Source organism: Rhinolophus sinicus, linkage group LG15 (assembly GCF_036562045.2).
Source record: "Rhinolophus sinicus isolate RSC01 linkage group LG15, ASM3656204v1, whole genome shotgun sequence".
NCBI classification, from domain to species: domain Eukaryota; kingdom Metazoa; phylum Chordata; class Mammalia; order Chiroptera; family Rhinolophidae; genus Rhinolophus; species Rhinolophus sinicus.
Window position 1 is genome coordinate 27,328,392 of NC_133764.1, and position 13,393 is coordinate 27,341,784.

General features: G+C 43.3%; 1 protein-coding gene across 1 annotated transcript in view; it reads left to right on the top strand.

Annotated features, from left to right (window-relative positions):
• Positions 1 to 10,437, top strand: part of ITGB3 (integrin subunit beta 3) — a 47,913-nt gene extending 37,476 nt beyond the window's left edge. The window contains exons 13-15 of the mRNA XM_019733055.2: positions 1,097 to 1,216; positions 5,655 to 5,821; positions 7,371 to 10,437. Coding sequence (XP_019588614.1) covers positions 1,097 to 1,216; positions 5,655 to 5,821; positions 7,371 to 7,436 — 353 coding nt within the window. The 3' untranslated portion in view covers positions 7,437 to 10,437. The remainder of the gene's footprint in view (positions 1 to 1,096; positions 1,217 to 5,654; positions 5,822 to 7,370) is intronic.
• Positions 10,438 to 13,393: the final 2,956 nt, after the last annotated feature.

Consider the following 13,393-nt stretch of genomic DNA (forward strand, 5'->3'; position numbering starts at 1 on the left):
TTTTGAGTATGAAGAAATTGAATCTCAGGAAAGTTAAGAAACTTGTCCAAGCAAATTAGTGGTGAGTTAGGATTAAAACCAAATTCTGAAATTCTTTCTCTTTCCATGGTACTACCTTGTTTTTCTGAAAATAAGACCTAGTCGGACAATCAGCCCTAATGCGTCTTTTGGAGTAAAAATTAATATAAGACCCGGTCTTATATAATATAACAGAAAACCGGGTCTTATATTAATTTTTGTTCCAAAAGACGCATTAGAGCTGATTGTCCGGCAAGGTCTTATTTTCTGGGAAACACAGTGGAATACTGGTTTACTGAAGGCTTATTGAATTGAAGTCTGTAGGCTGTGCTTCGAGACTCATGAGCTAGTCCTGCTCCATCATGATTTGCTGTACGACCCTGGCACGTTGGCTTAATCTCAACGTGTGACAGTTTTACCTATCAATTCCATCAGTGTAGGGCATAGTGCAGCTAGTGAAGGGTAACCGATAGTTTCGCTGTCAGAAGGTTCTGAAAGAGAAGGGATGAAGCCTATAAAACATGATGGGAGTCAGAGAAGAGAGGATGGCCCTGGAAAGGACCACTGGATCAGAAGCAGAAATGGAGGCACTATAGGGCTGAGGAAACAAACTATTGCGAGTCATTGAGCAAGCAGAGAAAGGAAAGAGAGGGAAGGGAACACCCACTGTTTATGCCATCTAATTCTCAACCAACCCTGTGAGATGAGGGCATTATTTTCCTTTTATAGATGAAGAAAGAGGGACTTGATGAGGTCAAGTAACTTACCAGAGACCACGCAGCTGGTAGGTGGTAGAGCCAGGCTTTGAATCAGATTAATACTGTTATGTCATGTCTCTTCCAGAGGAAGGAATAAGAATCAAAAAGGGCCTGTGAGGGACAAAATATATCCGTCAGGGTCATTTGGAGGCAACTGCCAGACACAACAGCCATCTCATATTCAGGCATCTTGCCTAATGTCAAACATACGGTTTCCTGTTGCAGAGTTTCCCAGTAATCTCGTGACTGGGGTTTGAGGGTGGCCCGATCTTCCAGGAATTGACCCATTCTTCATTCTCCCATCTTTCTCCCTCTCCCAGAGGACACTGGCAAGGATGCAGTGAATTGTACATACAAGAATGAAGATGACTGTGTCATCAGATTCCAGTACTATGAAGACTCCAGCGGAAAATCCATCCTGTATGTGGTAGAAGAGCCAGGTCAGTGAACCCCAAGGGCCCCTGGCCCTGCCCCCAGGGAGAGGGAGAACCATCTTAGGCAGTAATTTCCATCCATCATGTCTCTTAAACAGAACAGCCAGGTTAAGCCTGACTTTACAAGTGATAAGGTAGGTCCTGTCATCTGGGAGTGGGGGTTCTACAAATACAAATATTAGCAAGAAAGCGATTTGCTAATTGAGGAGATAGAAAAACAAGATGGTGGGTAAGGAGAGGAAGAAGGTTGATGTGAATCCCATGAGAGAACAAAATGTATATCATGGCATTTTGTGAGGTGATAATATTAAGAAGTAAGGAATTTAAATTCTAGGACTTTTTAGCACAAGGCATTCTGCTCTACTAAAAGTCACATGGTTGCCAAGAGCAACCAACTTGCTGCTTCAGAGGAAGGCCTGATGGTTGGAGAGGCTTACCTTAGCAGGTTCACCACGAGATGTGGCGGAGGGTGTGAGGCACCCACCCCAGGCTGCCTTGAACACTGAAAATACAGTGCTCGCTCTCCCAGCCCCCTGGATGCAGGAGGAGCTCGTGCCATCACACGCAGACCAGCCACAGTACATCTGCTTGCTTTTCCTTGCCACCTTCATCTCTTTCCTTTCCCTTAAACAACAGGTCAAGCTATGAGTCATTAGAAATTATTTTTGAATAGTTATTATATATTAGGCACTGGGCAAGGAATATAACAGTACATCAGGCTGACGTGGCACTCGCAGACCACGGAGGAGACAGGCGCGTGTATCCATCAGGACACTGCAGGGGTAAAGGCCGTGCGAGGTGGACCAGATCTTATGGGACGGAAGGAACCATCTCCGAAGGCAGAGGCTTGACATTCTTTACAGCTATAGGGATTTCTTCAAATCATTCTTTAGACCAGGGGCCAGCAAACTTTCTGCAAAGGGCCAGATGTTAAATATTTTTAGTTTTCTGGGCCCTATGGTCTCTGCTGTGACTGACTTCTCAAATCTGCCATGATAGCAGGAAAGCAGCCGTAGACCATATGAATTAGGTTGGTGCAAAGTAATTGCGGTTTTTGCAATTATTTTTAGCCTTTTAAACCGCTATTACTTTTGCACCAACCTAATCAAAGAAGGGGTCTGGCTCTATTTGCAAAAACCAGTGGCAAGCTTCAGGGCAGTGGTTCTCAAACTTTAGTATGTTTCCTTTTTAAAAAAAATCCAGAGTCCTGAGCCCTGTCCTATACCCACAAAACTTTGCCTCTGTGTTCTTTATGAGTGCTCTTGGTAATTGTGATGTACCCCAATATTTGAGTGCCTCCCTTTGCTTTAGACACATCACTTCCCCCGTGAACCTTCTCAGACCTCTTCCAGCCGCCATTCTACTGACTCGTTGGGCGCTCCTGTTTGATTCTGTGCTTCCCTTACAAGGGCCTCGATCACACCTTTAAATTCCTTTGATCACCTGTCTCCCTCAGTAGATTATAAGGTCCATGAACACATGAACTGTCTGTCTTATCAATTGTTATATCCCCATCCTTGGCTCAGTCATCTGCAGGAAGATACTTCATAAATGGCATTTGAATGAATTAACAGGACTGACTATTCCTAGGAGACAGGCAGGTTTATATATATCTGGTATCTGTTGGGAGAGTTTTGGCTGCTTGGAGAAGGAAGGGAATGAAGGTGGGAAAAGGGCTGTTACATCTGCGTCACCCAGGGTGACAGGGAGAGCAATGTGCCCCCATCTGATATATTGTTCATCAGCCTTTCCCAAAACTCTCAACCTTCAAAAGGGAAAAGGAAGGAAAAGAAAGGGCATCACCTTAGTTTTAGTTAGTGACTCCAGGGAAAGCTGACACGGGGAAGGGCAGAGGGAAGAGTCTGGGTATGTATCTGTGAACAGATGTGGATTATCGGGCCATGCCTTCCTCACACTTTCCCATCGACCTGTGTTAACACATTTCACAGGTTTTTCACACCCATCCTCTCTGTCCCTTTTCCCTTCTCATTTTGGAAGAGCAGTATGTTCTTGCTTTTGGCCTTAACATTACTTTATCCCGGTGCTGCAATAATGCTTGCTGGTGCTCCTGCTGTATCAAAATCTTTTGGCTGGGTATCCTGAGACTGGAATCTACTCCCTGGAGTCATGGGGAATGAAGATGATGATAACCTGGGATGGTACAAATAACGCCCAGGGGTGGGGAAACTTCTGGCTCTCTGACAGTAGGCCTTTTCCTCCACATTAGGAGATGAGACCCCAGACCCATATTTCCTGTATTGTTGCCCTGGAATTCCAAGATCTGCCTCTCTTCTCACTCTCCAGCCCCCAATCCTTTTCAGGGGCTCTGGCTTTGAGTAGAATGTAACATCTGAGGTGCTGGAATATAGGAAGAGATTATTTTCATTCTCTTCCCTAACTCATGCCCTTGCATAGGCTCTCTTTGGAGGGCTAAGCCACTACAGGGCAGCAAAGAGGGCACTGCCAAAGGGGCTGGCATTGGCTGAGTGGTGTTTGCTCTGCACTGGGCCCTCATCACTCCCAGATAGGGTTGCCTGATAAAATACAGTATGTCCCATGCAATATTTGGTGCATACTTATGCTGAAAAGTTAGTCATTGTTTATCTGAAATTCATATTTAACTGGATTTCCCATGCTTTTGTTTGTCAAGTCTGCTAACCCTCCCCAGTCTTTCCTGATCCTGCCATGGGTCCTCATCACTATGGCTGTGATGGCTCCCCGGAGACCACGTGATCTCGTCTCCAGGAAGCCTGCTGTCTACCCCGTTCAGGACAGATGGTTAACAGATTCCCCCAGCCCAGCTCCCCAAGACCTCCTGGCATTCTACTGTCCTGCCCATGCTGACATGCAGAACTGAAGAGATTTGGCTTTGAGATTTGAGGGTCAGCCCTGTCTCAGTCTTTCAGAGAATTCATGGTTGCTTTTCCCAGAAGAACTGGGGCCCTTCACTCCTGGGAACTCAGACACTGGAACCTCATAGCCTCTCTCCAGACGCTCTTTTAATTATAGACAGGTTGTAATTTGGTGGCTTGGGGAAATGCCAGCTTGGGTTTGTGGTGGTGGTTGTTTTTGGTAGTGCATAGTGAGGGTAGGATGTATGTTTAGACAAGAAGGTGGGAGACAGTGTAGAAGTAGGTGTGACCTCCTCTCTGGACCATTAATACTCATATATATACAAACACCTAATTACATAATACCTGAGAAGTTATAATACCGGAGTGAGCTCACCCATCAGACACTTGTGGTTTATGGGGAGCAGAGGTCTGCTGAGCATACTTATGTTGGCCCTCAGAGGGGTGACGCACCTCTGTCTGTGTTGGTTGTTGACTGGAGTTGAACAGGAAGTCGGCTCTCAATTGGGTTAGGATTTGAGATGACTAAATATTTTGGGAAGGAACCCAAAACATTGTCTTGGTTGGCAGGCCGCCTGGTCTCTAAGTATACTAAGAAGGTCATTAGGTTCCCAGCTCTCAGGAATGTAAATATCTGAACCAGGGTAGCAAGCTCAAATACCTACTAGGAACTAGGTAAATAAATTAGTGAAAACAGGTATAACAAAAGCACCAGTAATAATGGTAGCTGATATTTTTTGAGCATTGACTCTATGCCAGGCACAGTTCTTGAGTTCTTTAAATTCTTTAATTATTCCTCATAATAAGTTTCCAAAGTCAGTGCTTCAGTGCTCTTACTTTCTCCATTTTAAAGATGGAGAAACAGGAAACAGACACGGAGAAAGGTTAAATAATTTATCAAAAGTCACATGGCAAAGTCAGTGGGAAGCCAGGATTCAGCCCCAGGCAGTTTGGCTCTAGAGCACAGAATCTATCTAGTAGCACAGACTCAGTGACAAGTCACACTTTGCCTCCATTCAGTGGAGAAAAGAAAGTGGCCAGGACTCTGGCCAACTAGACAATGTGTCCCATCTAAAAGGGGCAGCTATTCCTCAGCTTTAGCCAGTTGCTGACCTGGAAGAATACATAATAGAGTCAGTGTTCCTAGATCTTTTGATTTTCTTTTTAAGAAGAAGAACCTGAAATTTGAGGGGGGAGAATCTCTTGATTATTCAGTCTTGCCAATAAAATGAAATTTTTAATAAAGACCCATGCGAACCCACACTGAGAAGGCTAGATTCTGCCTGTGGGTGACCAGCTCACAACCTCTGATTTAAACTACTCAGGACAGATTATTGCTATCCTAGAGATTGCGCCCCTCTTTTAGAAATTAGTTGATTTATTTTGTAAGACCTGTTTCCTTCAGAGAATTCTCTAGTACTTTATTATTAGGTTGGTGCAAAAGTAATGGTGGTTTTCGCAATTTTTAACCTCTTAAATCGCAATTACTTTTGCACCAACCTGATACTTTGTCAAGACGATCTTATTTGTAGCCAGTTCAAGTGATTCTTGCTCCATTCACAGCCACCCTGCTCTGTGCTCTCTCCTGACAGAATGTCCCAAGGGCCCCGACATCCTGGTGGTCCTGCTTTCAGTGATGGGGGCGATTCTGCTGATCGGCCTTGCTACTCTGCTCATCTGGAAGCTCCTCATCACCATCCATGACAGGAAGGAGTTTGCGAAATTTGAGGAAGAGCGAGCCAGAGCAAAATGGGACACAGTAAGAGACTGGGCTGGGTTGGGCTGGGTTGGGCTGGGCATTTTCTTAAGCCATTGGTTCAGGAGCCTGAAGTGGACACAGCAGCTGGTTATGGTGAACAGGTTCAATAAGTTTTAGGTTCGCTCTAGTTTTCCAGTTAGCCTCTGTTCTGGAAATGGGGAGAGAGTCCAACCTTCCCACTGTCCTCACGCTTCCTGGAAATCACATGATTCTCTCTCTACCATCCAGTGACCACGGGCCACACTGACTGAGCAATAGGGTCCAACTCTGCTCTGAACACTGTGAAGAGATGAAAAGGAAACATTCTTCCATTGAGGGAGACAGAACACGCTTGAGAATCCTACATTGAGAACATATAATACATTATATTCTAATAAAGTTTAAAGCATTCATTAAACACAAACAGAAAAAATGGGATAATAGCTAGTATCTACTGAGGATTCACCATGTACCACAAACTATTCTATGTGCTTTTTATGAATTAAATTATTTCATCTCCATAACAACCCTATGTGGTAGGCAGCATTATTATATCCATTTTAGAGATAAAGAAACTGAGCACAGAGAAGTGGGAGGGCATTCCTTTTTGGGTCAGCCTCTTAGAAATAGTGGCAGGAATGTCATTCCATCTCATTCTCTTCTTTTGCCTCAAATGATGATGATAGCTTTTAAATCAAACACCATGTTTGTGCTCCCTGCAGTTTATCCAGACAAGCATTTTTTGAGAAACTTCTATGCACTTAATTTTACTCTATTCTCCTTTGACTCATCTTCTACATTTAGACTTTTTTCTGGGCCTTCCAAATAGCCATTTGACTCCCTGACTGCCCAAGTTTAGGCTGTAAGTATGTTCCCATTTGATGGTGACCTCAAGCCTTTGTACCCAACGGTCCAAGAAACAGATGTTCCTGTTCAGATAACATAGAAATCTTGAACCTCAGAGGTGCATGAGAATACATGGTGTTTCTTGAAGCTACCACTACCAGACCTTATGGATTTGTCACTTTTTATTAGAAAATAAGTTGGGAAACCTAATGAGGGTCTTATTTTTTTCTCATAACATGACGGTTTGTGGGTAGTGCTTGAAGGGATGAGATGAGAACTTATTCAGAATTCTTTGAGCAACAGCTGTCTTATATGTTCCCACCATTGCTTCGTACATTTCTCTTCCCTGCCCACATCCCCCAGCATGGTCACAATAAAGGGAAAAGGGGAGAAGGGGAAAAAAGAGAGTGTGAGAGAGAGGGAGGAAATAGAAGATGAGGGCTAAAAGCTATCCTGAAATGTTTTGGGATCACCAAAAAGTGATGGGCTGAATTTAACCCCTTAGAAATAGTGGCAGGATGGCATTCCACCTTCTCTGTCCTCTTCTTTCCTATCCATTCCCATCTTAAGAGTGAATGTGTGAGTGCAGTGAGCATTAAGCTGTGTGTCAATGGTATATCCCAGAGAAGGGTGTCTTGGACAGACTTCTCAGATGAAACGTAAGCCGTGAGGGTAGGGAAGAATTGAGGATTCACTGTCTGACACTTTTCTGTTCTCTCCGCAGGCCAACAATCCACTGTATAAAGAGGCCACATCCACTTTCACCAACATCACCTACCGGGGCACTTAATGACAAGCAGTCATCCTCAGATCACTCTCAGACTGTCCCAGGATTGTGGGCATCTCTGCAGTCGTGTTTACAGGGGACAATATCTGTGGGGTGGGATTTGGGGCTTGGAATGGGGTGGGGTGGGAGACTGTCAGTGTGTGGACGTGTGTGCGTGTGAGTGTGCTGCCTGGGGGGGAATGTGTAATTTAAAACTCGCCGCGTGTCCCAGATAAGCAGAGCTCCTCGGCTTTTGTTCTCAGAATGCCTCAGATTCTTCCTGCTTCATGTGAGTGACCTACGTAGCTGAGCGGGTGTTCTTTATTACCTCAGTGAGAAGCCAGCTTTCCTTCTCGGACCATTCTCCCTGAAGAGAAGGGCAGGGCTGAGGCCTGTCATTCCAGAGAAAGGGACCATGACTCGACTCTGAGTTTACGGTGGTTGGGCCCGACTCTCTGCCGCTCTAGTAGGAACTGCTCAGCTCTGCAGCCTTGTCGTGTTACCTGTACATCTATGTCCTTTCCCTTCCCTCAAGCTGAAGGGGAGAGCTGAACCACCAGAGCCTGTCCCTTTTGCCATCACCTCAATCCAGCATGGTTCTCTCATAAAGGGAGTCCTTACTGCTTAATTCTTTGATCTGTTGGAGGAGAGGATGGCAGGGCCACTCAGGGGTCACGCATGACCTGGGGGAATGTGCCAGGGTCCCCCAGTTAATAATCATAACCCTTCAGATTTGCCCCATTGGCAGCTCCACGCTAGAGGTTCATTGAGGTGTGTTTTACCCTTAGGCCAGCACCACCTCTTACCTCCTACTTCCACACTCTCACTGCTGTAGATGTTTCCTACGTCCTGGGGCTTTCTCTCATGACCAAAAGATTTTCCTCCCCAGGAGGGTGCTATGGTTAGAGCCTGAGGTCTGGCCCACCCTCAGGCCTCCTGCCCCTTGTCCAAGACACCTCCACACCCCCTACCCTGTGCTTCTATGTGCTATATCTATCCACGGGGCTGATTGCATTAATCTACCTCTGGGGTGTCTTGTGATGGAGTCATTCCCACGGGTCTCCGAGTCTGCTGGGAATAAGTACCAGGGTGGAATGATGGGCCAGTTGCATCAGCATGTGTGGCCTATTCTGTGGGCTGGGCAACCTCATTTTCACTCAGTCGTTACTCTGAGAGGCCACAAGTGCAATCTTATTTTATTTTTCTCACTGGGGCACCTGAAACCATGATGAGGCTTGCTTAAACTAAAGAAACATGTATATAAAAATACTTGTATTATATTTGTAATTTTATTTGATGACAAGGAAGGAGAGTAGAAAAAGCCACACAGACTTGGGCTGGATACAGACAGCGCCTCTTGGCATCAGTCGTAACAAGTCACTGCCCAGTTGCTGGATCTGTAAGGGCTCCCTCATCCTGCAAGCCTGTGGGGAGGGACGCATCGACGCACTGGACTTTTCCTGAGGAGGAGGGAAACTGGCTCTTCGTTTTTTCTAGCAATAGCAGATGCTCCACTGGTGTTTACATTTGTTCAACATTTAACAACCACTCTCACCCCCCAAGAAAAAGGGAAGGGCTTATAAACAGTGGTCTGATGATCAGAAAATCTATAAACTAGGTCCTGGCCTCAGTGTTACAGCTAACGAATCTTTAAGCTTAATTGAGGCAAGTCACTTTCTTCTCCCTGAGGCTCAGTTTTCTAGTTTGGAAAATGATAGGTTTGGACCAGCCAGTCTAGAAGGTCTCTTTCAGTGTCACCATTCTAAGATGCTGGGACTTACTGTGACATCAAACACGTGGTGAAGATTCTGTGGGAGGTCGATACTGTTTGCCTTTTAGTTGGGAGATTGGAGAGACCTGGCTTCGGCAAGAGCAGATGTCATTCCATAGCACTTTTCTCAGTGAAAAAGCCTCATTCTATCCTCTCTTAGAGTCCCTTCTCTGACTTTTGTTAGCAGTGACAGCTCCTGATGTAGCACTTACGCTCCACTTCGTTCTTATTTCTTAGTTCACTTTGCACACATTTGCACCCACATATTAGGGAAGAGGAATCCAAAAGAAGTAGCTGAAATGTGTATTCTGTATCCAGGTATTGACCTTGAGGATTAGGAATGAGGCAAATGACCGAGGCCTGTCTCTCCATGGATTACCCTTTACTATAGAGGATGGTAACGTCATGGCGGGATAAATGGGGCAGGGGGAGGGCTGATAAGGAATCCAAGAAGTTTAGAACCTAACTATAACCTTTGGCTACTGAGACAAGAGTCCATTAGAGTAGTAGCTGGACTTCAGATAAGATGGCTTATGTGAAGAGACTCTTATCAAAGGAAGAAGAACATGTATCCAAAGGATGAAAACATCAGTAGGAATCTTGTCTGAGCTTCTGAAATGAGGTTCGTGGGCCATTAAGCCCAGTACTGCTTGTCTGTCTGTGGGGAGAACCTGCACCTGTGCTCAGGACAGAGCACATAGCAGTCAATTTTGGCATCAGGTAGGGTGAACATCTAAGTAGTATTTTGGCAGGGCAGCCGGTTGGCTCAGTTGGTTAGAGTGCAGTGCTCATAACACCCAGATTGCTGGTTCGATTCCCACATGGGCCAGTGAGCTGCACCCTCCATAACTAGATTGAAAACAACAACTTGACTTGGAGCCGATGGGTCCTGGAAAAACACACTCTTCCCCAATATTCCCCAATAAGAATTTAAAAATAAATAAATAGTATTTTGGCATCAGAAAACATTGCCCAAAGAGGTTATTTGTACCCAGCTCTTTGGGAGATGTTTTATGTTCAATCTCAGGGTTTGTGAACAGTAATGAGAAACTTTGAACATTCCTGACAAGTTGTGACACAGAAAGAGTTGTTCTTTACCTTTCAGATAGTCCTAGACCATCCAAGATTTCAAGGTACTTCTCTTTGTTAAGTATTCCTGGTTGAAATGACTCAAGTGCCTTTCTGACTTTCTAACCACCTCCTATGTATGAGTTGTGCAACAATAAATTAAATGTGTTTTCCAAAAAGAATTGACCTAAGGCTGCCCAGTGCTTCCTGTGTTGTGTTTTCTGTCTCCTTTGGGTGAAAAGAATAAGTGTTATTGCTTCACAAATGATTATTTTAGAATAAGTGTGTTTCCAAATCTAACAGAATGATGACAACTATGGGAACTAAAGTTAGCCTCAGAACCTAGAGCTTTTCTTTAGACTTTAGTAACCTTTTCAAAATGAGTACATTATTACTGTACTAAGAGTTAGAGTTTTGTTTTGTTTTGTTTTAATTGGTGATTTTTAGGACTTGTGTAGCCTCTACAGAACAGACTGCCAATTTATTGTAGCTTTTGTTTATAGGAAGAATACATTGGTAAAATAAAGGCTCAATGGCAGAGTATTTAAATACCCATCTTTTATTTAAAGCAGCGGATCTCAAATTGTGGTCCCAAGACTAGCAGCATACGTATCACTTGGGAACTTTTTAGGAATGAAAATTCATAGGCCTCACCCCAGAATTAGTGCTTCAGAAAATCTGGGAGTGGGCCCAGCATTCTGTGTTTTAATAAGCCCTCCTGATGATTCTGTTGACTGCTCAAGTTTGAGAATCACCGATTTAAGGATTCACATACCTCTCCTGGCCTAGAAAGATGTTTACAGTGAGTTAGCTCAGTTACTAAAAGGTTAAGAACATACTTTGGCTGATAGATTAAGAAACAAATATCTACCCACAAAATGAAAGTCGACTTTTGATGCACTTTCCAAGTTAAGTGATCACAGGCTCTTGGGTTCACTCACAGCCACAAATTCCCATGAAAAACGAACGAAGTAATAGATCAGAATCATAGGGAAAAACCAGCTAACAGGATACTTGGCAGGCATCTAAGAAAACTTTTTATGTGTACCAAGCTGAAGCAAGAAAATACTCTTGCAGCATTTATTCACGGGAGATGAGATTGAAATCTTAATCATTAACATGATTAATGTTATATCCTATAGCACGTGCTATATCCTATAGCACGCCAGAATAAGACTTTAGAATTTGTAACTTCACTTTTTGTGATTTAAAATTTATTGAGCGCCAACAGTGTGGGGTTGAAGTACTTTACAGAACGCTCATAACATAATCGTTGCCTTTGAGTCTTACATTCTTTACTAATATAGATTTTTTGAACACCATACAGTGTATGACATCATAAAAAGATTATGTGAACATAGACTGAGTCCTTTTATGGTAAAACTTTGTAAGATCCACTGTTTTATTTACATCATAGTAACTGATGACTAAATGTCTGGATGAAAATGGAGAACCTTATGTGAAAAATGAAATGAAAAGCTATATGTCAAATTATATTTATAATCCTTTAACTTTTGGGCTCTGTAGTCTGAACTCCAGAGTAACAGCCATCTAATAGCCACTGGGACCAATTACAAGCAGATTGTCTTGGAACTGCAGTGCACTCATTTTTCATACTGATGTAAGGAAATAATACATATACTTTGCAAGTAAGCCATTTGATATGTTTCGAAAAATGGTTTCTACTTGGTTTTGTAATATATTTCTAGAAATACATATTCCTAATTTGTTTAAGTTTGACTAAAGCTCACAAAAAGGCAGTTTTAAATGCTTGTGATCAAGGTTAACCATATTGTTAAATAAAAATTTAAAAGTCCATTTAGGCTACCGAAGAGTGGTTTCTATGTGAAAGGGAAATGAAAGATCAGGAATACAGTAGGGTTTCTTGCAGCTGCTGTTATAGTGATGTCTCTTCAACCTCTTGCATCGAGGAAACGTGTTCATCAGCTGTGTGTTTTCTGACAATACACTAAAGAATGCACATAGAATGTAAGTATCTCAAAAGCAACATTTAGGATATATAAGAAGCTTTAAGCAAAATCTCCATTGTAAATTATTCTTGATTAGTGTCCCTGAAAAGAATTTTGTAAGGAAAAAGTTTCACAATTCATTGTGTTTTACCTAATATATTAATTGGGTTTCCCTATGACTCATCCACAATTGGCATGATTCTTTGGAGAGGTCAGAGGGATCGATGTGTAAATATCATTTGGTGGTCAATGGAAATACTTTAAGAAAGGAAAAATGTTGACAGATGTATGCTGGACTTTACTTTTCCTGACCCTTATAATCACCGATTGTGATAGAGATTATTAATTGTGCCCCCATATCTGTTTTCCCCTTTTCATATAGTTTTAGAACTCCTAATTTTTTTTTAATTAATTAATTAATTTATTTATTTTTTTGTAAGGAATGCACAGCTCACAGTGGCCCATGTGGGGATCAAGCATGCTACCTTGGTGTTATTAGCACTACACTCGAACCAACCTGAGCTACCCGTTCACCCCTAGAACTCCTAACTTTTAGTTGGGCACATGCCTGCCCAGAATAAATACAATGTTTCCTAGCCTCTCTTGCAGCTATGTGTGCCATGGCCATCTCATAGACAGTGAGCTATAAATGAAAGGTGCATACAACTTACAGTAAGTGCCACTTTAGGGAGGGAGCGTGCCTGTTTCCCCCTTCCTTCTTCCTGCAGGCTGGAATGTAGAGATCATAGCTAGAATTTAAGCAGGTATCATGGATCAAGATGTGACCTAGGGAGCTGTATTAGCTATTTATTGCTGCATAACAAATTAACCCACAATTTAGCAGCTTAAAACAACAAACATTATCTTTCAGTTTCTGTGGTTAGGAATTTAGGAATGGCTCAGCTGGGTGGTTCTGGCTCAGAGTCTCTATGAGGTTATAGTCAAGCTGTTGGTTAGGGCTACAGTCAACTGAACACTCAGAGGGGCTGTAGGATCCTCTTCCAACACAGTTTACTTATGTGGCCGTTGGCAGGAGGCATCAGCCCCATTCTAGCTACTGGCAGGCAATAGGCTTAGTCCCTCATCACGTGGACATTACCATAGCACTGCTTGAGTGTCCACATGGCATGTCAGCTGACTTCTTCCCAAGCAAGTAGCCCAAGAGAGGGCAA